The 19,471-nt window shown below is 37.9% G+C and overlaps 1 protein-coding gene across 3 annotated transcripts in view; it reads left to right on the top strand.

The window, feature by feature from the left end:
* SMG1 (SMG1 nonsense mediated mRNA decay associated PI3K related kinase) overlaps positions 1–19,471 on the top strand; it is a 97,081-nt gene that overhangs the window by 55,149 nt on the left and 22,461 nt on the right. For all 3 annotated transcript variants that reach the window (XM_061152923.1, XM_061152921.1, XM_061152922.1), the window contains 19 exons: positions 1,076–1,185; positions 1,907–2,054; positions 2,431–2,590; positions 3,323–3,443; positions 6,280–6,528; positions 6,828–7,112; positions 8,426–8,570; positions 8,689–8,827; positions 9,726–9,956; positions 10,066–10,243; positions 10,907–11,068; positions 11,639–11,856; positions 12,147–12,301; positions 13,828–14,050; positions 16,641–16,887; positions 17,291–17,520; positions 18,367–18,615; positions 19,108–19,246; positions 19,328–19,437. In XM_061152923.1, coding sequence (XP_061008906.1) covers positions 1,076–1,185; positions 1,907–2,054; positions 2,431–2,590; positions 3,323–3,443; positions 6,280–6,528; positions 6,828–7,112; positions 8,426–8,570; positions 8,689–8,827; positions 9,726–9,956; positions 10,066–10,243; positions 10,907–11,068; positions 11,639–11,856; positions 12,147–12,301; positions 13,828–14,050; positions 16,641–16,887; positions 17,291–17,520; positions 18,367–18,615; positions 19,108–19,246; positions 19,328–19,437 — 3,499 coding nt within the window. The remainder of the gene's footprint in view (positions 1–1,075; positions 1,186–1,906; positions 2,055–2,430; positions 2,591–3,322; positions 3,444–6,279; positions 6,529–6,827; positions 7,113–8,425; positions 8,571–8,688; positions 8,828–9,725; positions 9,957–10,065; positions 10,244–10,906; positions 11,069–11,638; positions 11,857–12,146; positions 12,302–13,827; positions 14,051–16,640; positions 16,888–17,290; positions 17,521–18,366; positions 18,616–19,107; positions 19,247–19,327; positions 19,438–19,471) is intronic.

Here is a 19,471-nt window from a genome sequence, read left to right as displayed (position 1 = left end):
GTCAAGGAACAGAGAGGAAAAAGATGCTGTTAATTGAAGTAACACACAGAGGGCAAGGAAATTATTTCTGAGGTGTCAGTTATTAGCTGAAAGTGCAAGGACATGATAGAGCATAGTGGGGACACAGCAAGCCTGCCTTTGGAGAGGACTCAGACCCTGTGGTGGCAGAAATAATAAGTGTGTTGGTCAGCACACCAAGATGGTTCATTAATGCCAGGTGATTGCAGCTCACCTCAGAAGCTGGGATTCGTTAAGGTAGAAGCAGGCACAATCATTTCTAGTGCTGTATTCAGGCTGAGTTGTGAAGGACGTGATACAGTGAGAGGGATAGGAAAAGATAAGAGATCAGTGGAGAAGAGGGAATTGAGAAACTGTAAGTCCTCTTGTTGGTTAGATAGCAGCTGTAATAGGAATGGGAATAGAGTGAAAATAGATCTGAGAAGTGGCAGTGGATTGCTAGGATGATAAGGCCCTCATCCTGGCCTTGAAGCTATAGACAGACAATCAGAAGGAGTTCCAGGGATACACCACGTTCAGGTCAGGTGAGGAGAAGGGAAGGAAAAATTCTTTGAAAGAAGAGGAACAGGTTCTGTAAAACACTGGAAAAGTGAGAAAAGGAGGGAGACTAGCAAAGAAAGAAGGTAGAACTAGGATATCAGATTGAGGCAGTGAGATAGGAGGCCTGCTGGGGCTTGTGCTTCAGATGAGCAGTGAAGTCAGGCAGGGAACTTAGTGGTAGCTTGGGAGGAATTAGACGTTTAAGTTGCCCTGCAGAGCTCTACTGTTAGTGTTTTGGTCGGGCCCCCAAAGATAACATGCTGCAGAAAGAGGAAGGAAATGTGGAGGGTTGAGTATGCTAAACTGAGTATCTGTAGCTGTGAGTTTGTGGTTTGCACTCTAATTAAGATGGTAGTTGCATCTTCAAAATAAAAATAAAATGGTGGCCTATGTGGAAGGAACTTCATCACAGGAATTATGTGTAACTGCCCTCTTTTCCTATAATTTGTTCTATTTTTTGAATGACTCCACAGCCTGGGGAGAGTGTAATACAAGCTAACCAGTATTTTAATTACAGATCACTAAGCAGTTTTGAATCTGGAGAATTTGTTGAATGCACAGAACAACTAGAATTGTTACCAGGAGAAAATATCAGTCTACTTGCTGGAGGATCAAAAGAAAAAATAGGTATTTGAGATAATTTTTAAATTAAGTATTTTAATGAACAAATTGTTTAAAATGTTTGGCTTAGTATACTTTAGTGGAAAATCTGGAAGTTTTTGTACATTTATTGGGGTAGAGTGTGAAGCAATAAATTAGGGCTGTTCTCTTTACATCTGGCAAATATAAAATAGTTTAATTCAAATTAAGCAAACTAAAAAAGGCTATTGTAATACTTAGAGATCTATCTAGCCATTTTCTTTGAAAAAGTGCAAGTAGTGTTTAAATATTTTTCTTGCTTCACATCTTAATATGGTTGACTAATTAAGTTGTTTATTATAACTAGAACATTTTAAAAAATGTAGTACTGAAGTTAAATATTGTGAATATTTTATGTGTTAACATTGATCTGATGAATTCAGTGTTTGCCCCATTAAGTAGTAGGTTGACTTACTGAGTTTTGAGTCTTTGAAAATGAACTCATTTGGGGAGGTCTGAGGGATTATTTTATGTGAAGTATTTTTATACTTTTTAAAATACTTTTTTTTATACCTCACATGAAGTAATACCTCAGACCTCCCAAAATGTTATCAGAAATGCTTGATCATAGTGTCTGAACTTAAATATGAACTTAAACATGAAAGGAGGTACTCATTGGTGATTGTTTTTTTTAATACTATCAAAGTATCTTGTCACCCTTGCACATTAAACATGAATTAACTGAGTGGAACCTGTTTGATTTCTGTAGATATGAAAAAACTGCTTCCTAACATGTTAAGTCCAGATCCAAGAGAACTTCAGAAATCCATTGAAGTTCAGTTGTTAAGAAGTTCTGTTTGTTTGGCAACTGCTTTAAACCACATAGAACAAGATCAGAAGTGGCAGTCTATTACTGAGTAAGTTTAATCCTAAGGAGGTAATACGTATTACATGTACCATGTGGTAAATGTCTGTAGTTTGGTGGGAGTGAGGCAGTCACCAGATCACGCAGTGGTAGTTATAATAGCTTCATTTTAGTTGTAGAAGTGTAGGTTGTGTAAATGCCGCTTGCAAACATACAGAGGTTGAAACTAAAGAACGTTAAAAATTTCATATCCCCAAACACGAGTATCTTGACTTGCTTATGTCATTTTACTTAAAAACAAGCAGTTCCTTTTTCTTTCCCTTCTTCAGATGCCAGTATAGTAGCATCTTATCACACTGCTTTATCCCTTCAGTGGTTACAAGTTGGAAAATTTTTTTTGTTAATTAGCAGCAAATATTTTGTTTCAGAAATGTGGTGAAGTACTTGAAGCAAACCTCCCGCATAGCTGTCGGACCACTGAGACTTTCTACTTTAACGGTTTCCCAGTCTTTGCCAGTCCTAAGTACTTTACAGCTATATTGCTCTTCTGCTTTGGAGAACACAGTTTCCAACAGACTTTCCACAGAGGTGCGTATGTGTACATTTTTAACCAGGATATTCTTCTTACCATTAATAGGCATTATTGTGGACGGAAGCTGTTTTTCAAGTTTTTTTAAAAAGTTTTAAAAATAACATTTGTAGCATTTTTGGACAGGCTATTAATATTAAATCCAGAAATCTAAAATGCCATTTTCAGGCAGATTTTCATTGGAGAAATATGTGAGGAAGATGGAACCTAAGAATGGCTAGTTAGTTGCTTAATTTTTCTTCCTTCCTTTCCTCCTTCCCACCTTTCTTTTTTTGCAAGAGGAGTTGATTATGAAAACATATACCAGATTGTATACATTTCAGATTTGACTGAAAAGAAGACACAGTGCCTCCTCCTTCAAACAGGAGAAAGTTTAACCAAAAGTGAACCCTTCCCAAGGGAAATAATCCTTGAGAATCTTTTTATGAAGCGGTAGTTCTGTGTTTTTCTGTAACTTAGCTTTTGCTTTATAGAAAATAACCTTTTTTTTAAATTAAAATATGACCACTTTATTATAAATGCATTGATAAATTGGACTTAATATTCTGAAAAAAATGTTTTTGCTTTTCGAAAAACAAAGGTTTTTGTCTTTTCCCCTTGTGATTAGAAGATACAGTGAAGGTAGAGGAAAGTTTAATAGATGAGTCTAGAATAGATCTGAAGTGGCTGACCTGTGGGGTCACATATAAGGATTCTCTTTACATTCAGTGGTTTTGACTTTTCTCTGGCAGGACTGTCTTATCCCACTCTTCAGTGAAGCCTTGCGCTCATGCAAACAGCATGATGTCAGGCCATGGATGCAGGCATTAAGGTACACGATGTATCAGAGTCAGTTGTTGGAGAAAATTAAAGGTAACGAGGTTGTTTTTTTTTTTTTCAATAGCTTTTTTGAGATATAGTTACACATGTTGAGTGTATAGTTCATCAGTTTTGACATTTCTTCACGTGTGTAGCCACCAATACAATCAAGATACAGAACATTTATGTTACCCCTAAAGGTTTCCTTATGCTTCTTTGCAGGTATTTCTCCTGTCTGTCCTGTCTTGGGCAACTGCTTATTTGTTTCCCATCACTGTAGATTAGACTTGTCTTCACTAAATTTTTTAATAAATTGTATAGTATGTTCTGTGTCTGGCTTTTCTTGCTCAGCATTTTATTTTTTAAGGTTCCCTGTGTTGCATGTGTCAGTATTGCCATCCTTCCTACAGTTGAGTATATCCATTGTATGAATTCACCATAGTTTATCTGTTGATCCTTTGACAGATATTTGAGTTGTTTTCAAATTCAGGCTATTATGTATAAAGTTGCTATGATATTCATGTACAGGTCTTTGGTTGGGTATACATTTGCCTTTCTCTGAAATAAATACCTAGGATTGGAGTTGTTGGGTCATATGGTTTAACTTTTGAAATAGTTCAGAAGTTTCTTATAAAGTGGTTGTATATTTTACATTCCTTCTGACATCTGTGCGCTTGCCATAGTGGGTCTTTAGTTTTAGTCACTGGAGTGAATGTGCAATAGTATATCATTGTGGTTTTATTTGCATTTTCCAGATGATTAATGATACTGAGCATCTTTTCATTTGTATAGTGGCCATTGTATATCTTATAAGTATTCAACTCTTGCCTATTTTTAATGAAGACTTATATGTTCTGGATATTCAAATTCTTTGTCGGCTATACTATACTGTGAATGCTTTAAATAATTCAAGTGAATACAGAATTAGCATTTGTATAAATATTTATGTCTCATTTTTAAGAAGGAGACATCATGCTGAATGGATATTAGAAATTTCCTTTTGCTGTAAAACAGAAAAGTTGCCAGAATTCTATAAAATTTGCCAAAAATGTGGTTGTCAGAGTTACTGAGTAAATTTGCTATTCAATTTTAAGTCAGCTAATGCTGGGATGTGGACTTGTGCTGCAGGGTGATTACTGGCAACTCTGATTCACCAGGACCCTCAGTGCCAGGTAGACCTAGTTTTGGATCATTTGCCCAACACTTGCAAATCGAGGAACCTCATGGCAAGTCATAAACTTCTGAATCACTTAGCTTTTCAGTTATGGGGATTGCCCCGCTTAGATTCTTGAAAGGATTGACAAGGTATATAAAAGCCTTAGCACAGAGTGTGGCATATAGTAGGACTACAAGTATCATCTCATTTCTCATCCTTCCTATACTGAGTAAGTTTTAAAATTGAGAAGGAAATGTCAGTAACCTAACAGTTACTTTTGGAGTCAGAACTTCACTCTTCCTCACATTTCTTTTTTATTCACCAAACCCTATCAAAATAATGTGCTTTGTGCCAGGTACTGTGCTGTAAGTTGGGATGTAATGGTGAACAAGACAAGCCTGTTTTCTGCGTTCTTAGGACCAAAGGGATTCTGAAGTCTAGCAGGGAAAATTGTCATCAAGCTAGGAACAGCAACATGGTGTGCTGACTGGAGGTGCATGTACATGGTGCTTAAAATAATGCAACAGGGCCACTAATTTAATCCTAGGAATCAGAAAAGGACTTGGGGAGGAAGTAACATTTAAGCTGAGAAAGAAGGCAGACTGATTTAGTTAGAGAAAACACTGTGTGTGAAGGCCACCAGCAGTAATAAAAGATTCTTAGAGGACTCAATTCTCATCTAAGGGAGAATGGGAAGAGATGGAGCTGGATGAGATTGAGATTAGAGTGGAATGCAAGCATCAGTGCCTTACAAGCCAAATTTAGGAGTTAGGGAAGGGATGAAAGGAAAATTAAGTATTCAGACTTAACCTTTGTATAAGATCAGTTCAGTTGCAGGTTGAAGAATGAATTAGAGGCTAAGGCAGAGCAGCAGAAGCCCCTGTGAAAGGTAACCAAAGTAGTGACAGTAGGGACAGAAAAAAGCTGATGTGATGTGAAGGTTGACAGTAAAGTCTAAGATGACTGCCAGACTCCTTCTCAGGTAGCCAGGTTGATCATGTGCCTTTACTTGAGAAGGAAAACAGAGAAGGAAGTAAGAGATTTGTTGGAGGGTGGTGGGAAATGGATTCCTTGTGACAGGTTAAAGTGCCTTTGAAATACCTGAGTATAGGTGACTAGACTGGTAGGCAGGTGGGACTCAGCTGTCAGGTCTGAGCTAGAGATAAGATTCAAGAGTCCTCAGCATTTGTATGGTAATTGAAGCCGCTGGAGCAGACGGTATTGTCCGGGGAGAGTATGCAGAGTGAGAAGAGTAGAGGGCCCAGGGTCGACCCCAGCAGCCCCGATTGTGGTGGATGGGTAGTGGGCGAGAGGGAGACTGAGAAGCGGATTCTTCAGAGAGGCAGGAGTGAACCAGGAGAGAACAGCGTGGTAGAAGGGCAGAGGATACTTACTCAAGGAGGGGGGATGGTCTAGCCTTACCCTCATCCCCCACCCACCCATTGGCCTGGGCTCTTCACTAGGAGCAGAAACTAAAAAGTTAATTTCTTAGACTGGACGATTTTTACTTTCATCTACTTCATTGTATACATTCATTTTAACAAACATTTATTGTTCATTGTATGCCAAACACTGTGCTAACTCCTAGGGATTCAAAGATGATGAAAAATGCGTCATCTTTATCTAGGGAGGCAGTGGGAAAGGGAATAATCGGGGAAGGAATTTTTGGCGATGTTTTTGTGCTCTCTGGGATTAGACCAATCTGGGACTAATAAAACATTTTCTTCTCTCCAGAACAAACAGTTCCAGTTAGAAGCCATCTCATGGAATTAGGTCTAACAGCAGCAAAATTTGCTAGAAAACGGGGGAATGTGTCACTTGCAACAAGATTGCTGGCACAGTGTAGTGAGGTTCAGCTGGGAAAGACCACCACTGCACAGGATTTAGTCCAGCACTTTAAAAAACTATCAACTCAAGGTCAAGTGGATGAAAAATGGGGGCCTGAACTTGACATTGAAAAAACGAAACTGCTGTATACAGCAGGTTAGTAAAATAATACGTGACTGTATACTAAAAATCATGTATGAATGTTACTGTGTATGGTGTAAAGTAGTAATAGAAAAGTTGATTTTTTTTCAACTTCTGCAGAACATTTGCATCCTGAATAAGTTTTGTGTAATTGAGTTATCTGTATAGTTTGGTGCTTTTGATTTTGTTATTGTTTATAATAGTAAGAAATGTTTCCAGAAATCATTGATTGTCACTGAATCTACAATATTACTTTACCCTGAAAGGATATCATTTGTTTACAGCTAAGAGCTGGTGTTTTGATCTTTTTATAGGTCAGTCAACACATGCAATGGAGATGCTGAGTTCCTGCGCCATCTCTTTCTGCAAGTCTGCCAAGGCTGAGCATGCTGTTGCCAAGTCAATTCTGACATTGGCTAAATGGGTCCAGGCAGAGTGGAAGGAGATCTCAGGGCAGCTGAAGCAGGTTTACAGAGCTCAGCAGCAGCAGAACTCCACGGGCCTTTCCACTTTGTCTAAAAACATACTCACTCTAATTGAACTACCATCTGTGAATGCGATGGAGGAAGAGTATCCTCGGATAGAGAGTGAATCTACAGGTAGAATTTGTTTTAATAGCTTTAAAATGTTAATTTTAGAAGTTATTTCCCCTGTTTTAAAGTTGACAATGTTGCATGTGTGCTCAGTTGTGTCTGACTCTTTGTGAACCCATGGACTGTAACCCACCTGGCTTATCTGTCCTTGGGATTTCTCATGCTCGAATACTGGAGTGGGTTGCCATTTGTTACTCCAGGGTATCTTCCCAAACCAGGGATTGAACCTGCGTCTCTTGTATCTCCTGCATTGGCAGATGGGTTATAGGCTGACTATAGTTTGCCACAAAAACTGTCTCTATGGAAATTTAGTATAGTATATTGCCCAGAAGTGACTCAAGCACATTTCTTTAGCATCTGACACCACGTGGAAGTCACTGAACTCAAGCCTCCCAGACCATACTTCCCAACTCCCCAGTTCATGGTGCTTTTATGGACTTATATGTTTTTGCTGGCAGAAAGGTCCTACCTGTGATATTTAAAATTCTTCTTCATACTGGGAAGAACTTAACACAGATATAGAATAGTGGCCTCTGATCCTGTTGGTGAAGCACAAAAACTACGGAAAGATTCAAGTTTCACCTCCTGACACTAGTGTTACTTACAGAAAGGTACTCGACAAATAGAGTAGTTAATTCATTCAGTGTTTGAGTGCCTGTTATGGTAGGCACCATTGTCCAGGTTTTACAGACTGAGATAACTAAACGTTTTGCTAAAACATTAGAATTTTGTTCATGTTGTTCATTTTGTTGTTGTGAATCTTAGAACTATAGTTATTTAGATTAGTCTTACTGAATAATTCTAATCTATGTACTATAGGTGTCTTTATTCATAAGGCATATGGCTTGTTGTTATAAATCTTCATATTGGCAAGTGGCACTACAGCAGGAGATTTCTTCATTTCTAAATTGGGGATAAAGATATTACTTCATGACTCTCTCATTGAATGAAATTGTCTACTTATCACATATTATTTTTGCCAGAATTTTTAAGCTGAATCAAATTGTGAGGAAATGGCCAATCATATCCAAAATACAAGACACTCTACAACGCATCTGACACCTGAACTGTTTGTTAAGTTCAGTGTCATGAAAAACATTGATGTGTTTTACAGGAAGCTTACTTGAGAAGCTGAGTGATTCATTTCAACATATTAGCCTTTCAGAAAAGTGTAATACAAATGTGTGCTTTATCAAATTATGTGCCATTATAATGTTATAGGACTTATTGGCTGATAGCAAATTCCTAAAATGTAAATGAGAATGCTGTTAGAAATTTATGAATGTGACATTGTTATTTTTTTTTTCCCATCATGGCAGTACATATTGGAGTTGGGGAACCTGACTTCATCTTGGGACAGCTGTATCACCTGTCTTCAGTACAGGCACCTGAAGTAGCCAAATCTTGGGCCGCATTGGCTAGTTGGGCTTACAGGTGGGGCAGAAAGGTGGTTGACAATGCCAGGTGTGTATGTTAAAACGTGTAATTTATTTAATGCATTGTAAAATAGAGATTTAAAATGTCTGCTGACATGGCAAAGCTTTGGTAGCTGAAATAGTGATGATTTGTTTTATTTTTATAGTCAGGGAGAAGGTGTTCGTCTGTTGCCTAGAGAGAAATCTGAAGTTCAGAATCTGCTCCCAGACACCATAACCGAAGAAGAAAAAGAGAGAATATATGGTATTCTTGGTCAGGCTGTGTGTCGCCCAGCGGGGATTCAGGCAAGAAAAACATGATACAGTATTTTGGGGGAAATAGTGTTCTAAATAGCATATACCTGATTAAATATTTCAGATGAAACTTTGATAAGATGAAAGGGAGTTAAAATATTTTTCTAAGAAGAATGTGATTTTCTTGAAAAAATCAAGTCATTTCCTTAGGGTTCTGTTAAAAAAGGTGAAGTTCTTTTTATGTAAAATAGATTTTCTGTTTTCATTGCTGTTCTGATCAGATATTAGGTTCTTATCACTAGCTTAGAAGCTTTTTAAAATACGCCCATATCTAAAGCACTACCCCACATACCCTGAATGGAATGTTTGTGTATGTGTTGGGCATCGGAGGGTTTATGTAAATTTACTAGGTGATACTTAAATATACAGCCATCGCTGAAAACCAGCCGACTAGATAGTCTATCTGATTTATTCCCCTCTCTCTCAAAATTCTGTCAGTCCTAGAATGTTGTCAGTCTGATTTAGTTGTAGACATTAGCCGTGTGGATTTTACTTGCTGAGCTGAAACTGTTGACGCAGTTCTTGTTCTCGACTTTGGCATGTACCAGTGTCTGCCAAAGCTGGTGTCAGGGACGTGTGCGGTGCTGTAGGGCAGGGAAGGTGATTCTTTGCAGGCAGAATATTATATTGTAACGGAAGCATTTAAATTCCCCAAATCAAAATCTTTAATTTTTGCTAAAGATTCTTCTTTAGCCACATTAGCTACATTAGTAAATATATCTTAAAGAGAAGCATAGTAACATTGATTTAGCATGTATAGCACTAAATGTGGAGTATTTTGATCTTTCATAAATGAGAAAATGCTTGCATATATTAGGAAAGTCATGTACTTTTCTCCTTTCTAAAATTTGTGTCCCCAAATAGCATTTTTTGCCCTGTTTTTCTTTAGGATGAAGATATAACGCTTCAGATCACAGAAAGTGAAGATAATGAGGAAGATGACATGGTCGATGTTATCTGGCGTCAGTTAATATCAAGTTGCCCATGGCTTTCAGAACTTGATGAAAGTGCAACAGAAGGAGTTATTAAAGTGTGGAGGAAAGTTGTGGATAGAATCTTCAGCCTGTATAAACTGTCTTGCAGTGCATATTTTACTTTCCTTAAACTCAATGCTGGGCAGGTAGGTAGCACAGTATTCTGTTATGAAAGTTTATTTGAAATTTCTTTTCTAGTAGATGAAAACAGTATTCGGAATTGTTTTATTTTTTCCTCTTGCCTCTCATCCTTAGATTCCTTTAGATGAAGATGACCCTCGGCTCCATTTAAGTCACAGAGTGGAGCAGAGCACAGATGACATGATTGTGATGGCCACGTTGCGGTTGCTCAGATTGCTTGTGAAGCATGCTGGGGAGCTTCGGCAGTATCTGGAACATGGCTTGGAAACAACACCTACTGCGCCATGGAGAGGTGATGGTCTAAATAAAATGTTTCAGGGAAAAGTACTTCTGGGTAAAATGTAATAAGACAGTTGAAACATAATAGTCCCTTGGATTTCCCTGGCAGTCCATTGGTTGAGACTGCACTTTCACTGCAGGGGGTGTGGGTCCGATTCCTGGTTGGGGAACTAAGATCCCACATGCTTCATGGTGTGGCCAAAAAAAAATTCCTATATGTTTACTGTTCGAATGTGTTATGAAATAGCTAAATTAGTTCAGAGGACACTGTGGACTGCTTGTTACACAGCTTCTCTCCCACCTTTCAGAGGAATGGAAGGCTGAGAGGCAAAAAGCTTTTAATATACAAAAGGAATTTTGGAGAGAGTGATAAGAATGTTTCAAAAAATTTCATACCCCTTTGAAAAAATTGTCTATGTCTGCCTTCTTTTACAGGCATTCACAGAAAATATATTTCTGTATAATGTTTTGAATCAGGGTTTTGATTATAGCTCTGTACCCTTACTAAACCTGCAAATCAAGAGCTATTGTGTATATAGTTCTTTGTTATCCCAGGGAGAAATTTGAGGCTCGTAGAACTAATGACTGACATATATCAAGTTTTATCCTTTTGCCTCTACCATGTTGACTGTTTTTTTTTAAATAATTTTAAAGTATTTTTCTTCTTATCCTGAAGGAATTATTCCACAGCTTTTCTCACGCTTAAACCACCCTGAAGTGTATGTGCGCCAGAGTATCTGTAACCTCCTCTGCCGTGTGGCTCAGGATTCCCCGCATCTCATACTGTACCCTGCAATAGTGGGCACCATATCGCTTAGTAGTGAGTCACAGGCTTCAGGTAAGGAAGGTTAAAATACTGCTACTTTAAATTAGTTTGCAAACACTGTTTATTAGGTAAAATTTTTTGAGCTTTATGTTCCATAGTTGGTAAGAGTTTGTGATTTTTTTTTTCCAATAATAATAGTACCAATAGTAATACCATTTACTGAGTGAGTAGCTACCATGTCTGGCAGTAGGATGTGTGCTTTACACTATGTCTTCAGTCTCAAAGTAACTCACCAAGGCTTGGAGAAACCGAGTCACTCTCAGATCACTGAGCTGAATTAACTGGCAGATAAGAATTGAAACCAAGTTCTGAACTCTGGTTAGTCAAACTCTTTATTTGTTGAGACTCATCTATTATCATTTCCCCCATTTATCTTTTATTAGCTTATAATATTAATAAGTATAGAAGCTCAACTTGTAAAAAGGCATAATATCCATGATCCTTGGTCAACTTAGTGCACACGTGCAAGATGAGTTAAATGAGTGCCCTGGAATCAAATACATTATAAATGTTTTCCCTAACTCAACATATGCACATGAGAGAAACAGTCAATGTATACCTTATTCTCCCATTTCATTATAGGAAATAAATTTTCCTCTGCAATTCCAACTTTACTTGGCAATATTCAAGGAGAAGAACTGCTGGTTTCTGAATGTGAGGGAGGAAGTCCTCCTGCTTCTCAAGATAGCAATAAGGATGAACCTAAAAGTGGACTGAATGAAGACCAAGCCATGATGCAGGACTGCTACAGCAAAATTGTGGATAAACTGTCCTCGGCAAACCCAACTATGGTGTTACAGGTACAGAGCAACTCATATGTTTTAAAATAAATTTTTTTTGTAACCACTCCCCTCTCCTCCCTAAAAACAAAACCCCTAAAGCTGTTAGGGAAATTATAGTTAAGGAGCAAAGCTTTTAAAATAATCAAAATTGGTTTTATAAATCTGTACTGATAGAATCACTGATTGAGGTTCTGTAATTGGATAATGAACACAAGATGCACCCATTTCCCTTGAAATTTGCAGTGTTAGCAGAACTGCGCTGTGTGTAGACTCACAGATGAGCATGTTTGGATGTGCTGTGTGTGCAGGTTCAGATGCTTGTGGCTGAGCTGCGCAGGGTCACTGTTCTCTGGGATGAGCTCTGGTTGGGAGTTCTGTTACAGCAGCACATGTATGTCCTGAGACGAATTCAACAGCTGGAAGATGAGGTGAAGAGAGTCCAGAACAACAACACCTTACGCAAGTATGTTTTTATCAACTTATACATCAAAAACATAGCTGCCCCTTTTTATTAATGTAAAATACATATAAAGTTTGCCATTTTTAACCAGCTTTAAGTGTACAATTCAGTTGCAGCAAGTACATTTACAATGTTGTGTCCAGTTCCAGAACTTATCCATCCTTCCAAATAGCAGCTCTGTACCGATTTAATAGTACTTCCGCATCCTCCCCTAACCTCAGCTCCTGCTCACCACTTGTCTGCTTTCTGTCTATGAATTTGACTATTCTGAGTACCTTGTGTGACTGGAAACGTAACAGTATTTGTCGTTTTGTGTCGTTTGTTTCACTCACCATGTTTTGAAGATTCATTCCATATTGCAGCATGTATCAGAATTTCCTTCCTTTTTATTGCTGAATCACATTCCTTCGTATGAATGTGTGTGTGTGCGTGCACCAAGTCGTTTCAGTGCTGATCAACTCTTTGCGACCCTGTGGACTGTAGCCCATCAGGCTCTTCTGTCCATGGGATTCTTTAGTCAAAAATACTGGAATGGTTTGCCATGCCCTCCTCCAGGGGATCTTCATGACCCAAGGATCAAACCTGCATCTCTTATGTCTCCTGCATTGGCAGGGGGCTTCTTTATCACATTTTATTCATGCACTCTTCTGTCAGTGGACACTTGAGTTGCTCCTATCTTTTAGCTCTTGTAACCAGTGCTTCTATCAGCATTGATTTACAAGTGTCTGAGTCCCTGCTTTTAATTATTTTGTGTATGAGCCAGTGAATTTGCTGTGTCTTATGGTAATTCTATGTTTAACTTGTAGAGGAACTGGTAAACTGTGCACCAGGGTTCCAGTTTCTACATATCCTCACCAACATTTATTGTTTTCTGTCTTACTGATAGTGACATCCTAATGGGTGTGAAGTGGTATCTTTTCATGTGCTTATTGACCATTTATATATCTCCTTTGTCTGTTTGAATCTTTTGCCCATTTTTGAATTGGGTTGTTTTATTGTTGGAATTTTAGGAGCTCTCTAAATATTCTGGATTTTAATCCCTTTATGAGATACATTGATTTGCAGATATTTTTTTCCTATTTTGTGTATTTTTCACTCTTGCATGAAGATGTCTTTTGATGCACAAAATTTTTTAGTTTTGATGTAACCCAGTTTATCTGTTTTTTTCTTTTGTGTTCCTCTAAGAGTTTTAAATGAAGTCTTAGCTTTTATGTTAAGGTCTTTGATCCATTTTGATTTTTTTTTTTTTCTTTTTGGCATATTAATATCAGGTAACACTCCAGCTTCATTCTTTTGTAAGCAGGTATCCAGCTTTCCTAGCACCATTTGTTAAAAGGAGAAGCTGCATCTTTTATATGCTCAATTTTTTACAGTGCTGTTGTGGTCAGTTACTTTGTAAATATTTTAGTAATTCATTTTGATTATTATTATTATTTTTTTTTTTGATTCTTCTTTTATGCTGTTTACTTACACTTGACAATTTAAATTGTTCCTTGTTCGTATTGAACTCTATATGTCTTTCTGGTCAGAGAAGAGAAAATTGCAATCATGAGGGAAAAGCACACAGCTTTGATGAAGCCCATTGTGTTTGCTTTGGAGCATGTGAGGAGCATCACGGCAGCCCCTGCAGAAACACCTCATGAAAAGTGGTTTCAGGATAACTATGGTGATGCAATTGAAAATGCTCTAGAAAAACTGAAAACACCGTCAAACCCTGCAAAGCCTGGAAGCAGCTGGATTCCATTTAAAGAGGTATAGAAAAATCTAAGAATGCTACTGAAATGGGAAATTCCATGAGAAAATAAACTTAAGTAAGGGGTCTCTTTTTACTTAGAACACTTTCTAAGCCCATGGAATGCAGCCAGTGTTCAGTTGCTAAGTATAGAGAAAGATGTTTTCTTCATTTTTTTGAATTTGAGGTTGAGTTGTCCTAGGGTGGCAAGGTGCATCTACTGAGGGTTCCCACCAGGGAAGAATATACTGTAAGGTGTTAAACAGGGAAGGAGCTTGACTGCTTGCTATATTCTTCTCATAAAAGATTAGCAAATTTAGTCTTGTACCTATGTAGCTTTTCTTAGTGGAGGGGTATTCAGTATTTCTAACAGACAAAATATTTCCATGTAATAGCATCAATTTTTAAAAGTAATTTTTTCGACAGCAGTTCTGCATAGGCTGTTTGAAGGATGATTCGGTTCAGTTCAGTCGCTTAGTCGTGTCTGACTCTTTGTGACCCCCATGAATCACAGCACGCCAGGCCTCCCTGTCCATCACCAACTCCTGGAGTCCACCCAAACCCATGTCCTTTGTGTTGGTGATGCCATCCAACCATCTCATCCTATGTCGTCCTCTTCTCCTCCTGCCCTTAATCTTTCCCAGCATCAGGGTCTTTTCAAATGAGTCAGCTTTCCACATCAGGTGGCCAAAGTATTGGAGTTTCACCTTCAACATCAGTCCCTCCAATGAACACCCAGGACTGATCTCTTTTAAGATGGACTGGTTGGATCTCCTTGCAGTCCAGAAGGATGATTAGTATGTTTAAATATTTGAGAATCCTTGTTTGATCCAGTTAATTCTATATTTGGTTTGCATCTGTTTTAGCAATAGCACCAATAGTTGGGGGATCCTATTTATTACCTTTTATCTTTTTCTTATCCCTTCTTTCGTTGTCCCTTTCCTATATTGATCTTAACTCATTTCTTTACGTTAGTAATGAAAAAACTGTTAAAAGCTACAGTGTAGAGCCAAAACTATACCTGACTTTAAGTAGAAAATGTGAAGCAGAGGAAATGCTAAATTCAGAGGAAATGCCTTAGGAGCTCAAGACAAGAGCACTAACATGAAGGATGAAGTTTATTTGTGTGGCCTAGCCAAAATTTGTTTTCCTCCTGTTCCAGCAGTAATTTCTTGCTTTGCGTTCTTCTCAGTGAATCAACCAAGAAACTCAGAGGAGATAGGAAGAATACTTTTTTTTATTTGGCCACACTGCTTGACTTGTGGGATCTCAGTTCCCCAAGCAGGGGTCTTGCCTGTGCCCCCTGCAGTGGAGTCTTAACCATTGGACCACCCAGGAAGTCCCAGTTTTTAAAAATTGATGTATAGTTGATTTACAATGTTGTATTAACTTCAACTGTACAGCAAAGTGACTTTTTTATATATATTTATTTTTCATATTCTTTTCCATTGTGGTTTATCACAGCATATTGAGTATGATTCCCTGTGCTATACAGTAGTTCCTTGTTTATCCATCCTATATATGCTAGTTTGCATCTGCTAATCCTAATCCTTCCCTCTCCTGTACTCCTCCCATAGGGAATATTTTTTTAAAAACCTGGTGTGTGTGTGTGTGTGTGTTTGTGCAATAAGTCATAGAGAAAAATTTTAGAAGTACTGTGTCCCTCCATAATTATATCTTCCTCTCCATAACCACTGCTCTGAATTTTGAATTAATCCTTATTTACTTAAAGAAAATAATTTTTATTGATACATTTCTAAATAGTATAGTTTAGCCTCCCCCTGTTTTTGAATTTCATATAAATGAGATTGTATTTTATGTGTACGTTATGTGTTGTACCACTTCCATAAATGATTCATCAGCGTTAGGTTTTTGCTTTTGGTTTTTAAAATAATTTATCCATATTTTGTATACAGTTGAACATGAATAGATTATTGAACAGTACCACAGTTTATCTTTTGTCCCGTCAGTGAATACTTGAGGTGTTTCCAGTTACCTTTTTCCTTTTACGAACAAATGTTGCTAAAGATTGATTAAAATTTTTCACGTGAAAGCAGAGCCCAGAGTTCATTAATTCAGGTGTAGATTATTGAATTAGCTAAGAAGGGATACAGCTATACATGATCCTCTGTCTGTGAGTTATTAGAAAGATTGTGTGTCTTCTGCATACTTCAGATAGTCCGAGCTCTAAATTATTACTAAATTTTCAGATGGCTTTCTTAAAGGTGCGTGCCACCTTTAAGTTACCTGCCAGTAACTGGCCCTATCTTTTGTTCTGTTGCTAGGAGTGAAGTGATCTGTTTGGGTGTTGATTGGACATAGCTTAACACTGGGGAATTAGTTTGCTACAAGCCATGAATTTTGTGATCACAGCAGTGATTGTTTTTCCATCTGCTATGATTTCATTGCTTATTTGGGAGAGGTCTGAACAAAGCAGAAATCACCAAGAGCATATCAGCACATCAGTGTTTCCCCTCCCAGGAAGGCCCAAATGATTAAATGAACTAGACAAGAGGTGTTTGTATTTTAAATTTATCTTTAAGCCAGATTAAATGTCGAGGAAAGTAAGTGCAGCGATGATGATGTACACTTTCCCTGTCTTACACACAGATAATGCTGAGTCTGCAACAGAGAGCGCAGAAACGTGCAAGCTACATCTTGCGTCTTGAAGAGATCAGCCCGTGGCTGGCTGCCATGACCAGCACTGAGATTGCTCTTCCTGGAGAGGTCTCAGCCAGAGACACCGTCACGATCCACAGTGTTGGTGGGACCATCACAATCTTACCTACTAAAACCAAGCCAAAGAAGCTCCTCTTTCTAGGATCAGATGGGAAGAGCTATCCTTATCTTTTCAAAGGTGGGGTTTAAAAGAACATTAATCTGATTATTAATGTTTTAATGCTCTGTGTGTGTGTGTTGTTTAGGTAAATTTCTATATGTCATGAATAGCCTGGAGTATCATGTATTTTGATGGAACTTGTTGGAAACTGTGTAGTGTGATTTTCTTTTGCTTCCTTTGTTCTTGGTTATGAATGTATACAAGCTGGGCAACTGAGATACAACTAATAATGCTGTATCTAATATCTTGTGGCTGAATAGAATGTTCTTTAATGCTGTCATTATGCCCTTTTGACTGTCAGTTCTTGACTGCTATTGCTAATTGAGAGGGACATGAAAAAGTGGTATGTTTCCAGTCTCATTCCATTGCACTTTACCCTATTTGGTTATCTGTCCCAACCACTTTAATTTTGTTTCCACAGGACTGGAGGATTTACACCTGGATGAGAGAATAATGCAGTTTCTGTCTATTGTAAATACCATGTTTGCCACAATCAATCGCCAGGAAACACCTCGTTTCCATGCTCGCCACTATTCTGTAACACCACTGGGAACTCGGTCAGGCCTAATCCAGTGGGTAGATGGAGCCACACCCTTATTTGGTCTTTACAAACGGTGGCAACAGCGGGAAGCTGCCTTGCAAGCACAAAAGGTTGATTCAAATTAAAATATGTACTTTTATTTGAATGCTGATAAACAAGTATATGTATTAGTTTGTTCTCCGTTACATGTGAAATATGTCTAGGTTTACTGCCTTTGAGCATTTTTTCAGGTTTGAGAGTTAAAGAAGGAATAAACACACCTTTAAATTTGGAGTTAATCACTATGGCATCCTGTTTTGTACCTGTGAAATTTATACTTTGATTTAGAACAGTTTTTTAGAATTCATTTTAGCTGAGTATCTGAGTGCTTAGTATATGAAAGAAATAGTACTAAGTACTTCATATAAAAAAGATAAATTTTTAAACAGTCACAACTTTAAGTTCCAACATCTAGACAAAGAAAATGATTCTAAGTTGGATAGATTTGGGAAGGAGCAAGAGTTTGAACATAGGAGACTGTAGAACAATTACTGAAGGGTAGATTAGAAATGGAATTAGGAAAGGGCCATCTGCATTTTTGTCTAAAGTGTTTCTAAATCATAATCTTATATTGTGATTAAGTTATATTGGTGAACAATGAAATAGGTGCATAAATGAATGATAAATTTTAAACAGAATTATATGTTACAAAGAAAAGTGGAACTTGGATGTTGAGCTTGAGTTGAACCTCAAGAAAATATAACAGTAAACCAAGTTTTCAATAAAGCGATAAGACCTAATTAAGAAAAAGGTAACGTAGATTGCAGTCCAGAAGAATTGGCTATTTGATGCATGAGATTTAGCTAGCTAGTGGAGAATGCTGCCGAGAAAACAGTTTTTAAAATACTACTCTATATTCAAAGTACTCTTTATCCTTATTTAAACACAGTTAATCTTTTCTGAAAATTTTTTTAAAGGCCCAAGATTCCTACCAAACTCCTCAGAATCCTGGAATTGTACCCCGTCCTAGTGAACTTTATTATAGTAAAATTGGTCCTGCTTTGAAAGCAGTTGGACTTAGTCTGGATGTGTCCCGACGGGATTGGCCCCTTCATGTAATGAAGGCAGTGTTAGAAGAGTTAATGGAGGCCACGCCCCCAAATCTCCTTGCTAAAGAGCTTTGGTCATCATGTACCACCCCTGATGAGTGGTGGAGAGTCACACAGGTATGTGTTTTGTTTTGGGCTGTCATCAGTATTATTCTTTGCCTGCGTCCTGTCTTGTCTTGTTCACCCTCCTCCTGCCGCCCCTCTAGAATTGGTAGTTTGAGACCTGTATTTGAATCTTATATTACGTTTATTTTTATGAGGCGTGGCCATGACTGTATGAAGGCAGAATGAAGGGGGTTATGGATGAAATGAAAAGTGGAATAAAAACTTTAGAAAGGGAAAAACTAGAGAGACTGAAGAACAGTTGTTTTTTTTTTAAGTCCTGCATTCTGTTGATGATGAAGTAGAACCAGCAAGGACCTCAGTGTTGTGTGCTGCTGCTCACCAAAGTCTGTGATCACATGCAGCATCCCTGAAGAGTGCCAGCTATTTATTTAGAAATAAGGGAGTAGGATTGTGGGGGTTTGTAAATTTTAGAGAATCAAGACCATGTTGGAAGGAAATTTGCTAATAATGCCTAACTTGCTCCCCCCACCCCCTCTTCTTTAGTCTTATGCCAGATCTACTGCAGTCATGTCTATGGTCGGATACATAATTGGCCTTGGAGATAGACATCTGGATAATGTTCTCATAGATATGACGACTGGAGAGGTTGTTCACATAGATTACAATGTTTGCTTTGAAAAAGGTAAAATTAAAGTGGATTTTTATATAAGGGTCGAATATATTTTGGTGAAAGTACAAAAATATAATGATTTGTCTTTTCAAGGTAAAAGCCTTAGAGTTCCTGAGAAAGTACCTTTTCGAATGACACAGAACATTGAAACCGCACTGGGTGTAACTGGAGTAGAAGGTGTTTTTAGGCTTTCGTGTGAGCAGGTATGTGGTTTTCTCTTACACTGCGTAGTGTACC

Source organism: Dama dama, chromosome 10 (genome assembly GCF_033118175.1).
Source record: "Dama dama isolate Ldn47 chromosome 10, ASM3311817v1, whole genome shotgun sequence".
Classification (NCBI taxonomy): domain Eukaryota; kingdom Metazoa; phylum Chordata; class Mammalia; order Artiodactyla; family Cervidae; genus Dama; species Dama dama.
Note: the sequence above shows the minus strand (reverse complement) of the source record. Positions and strands in the feature narration are given on the sequence as shown.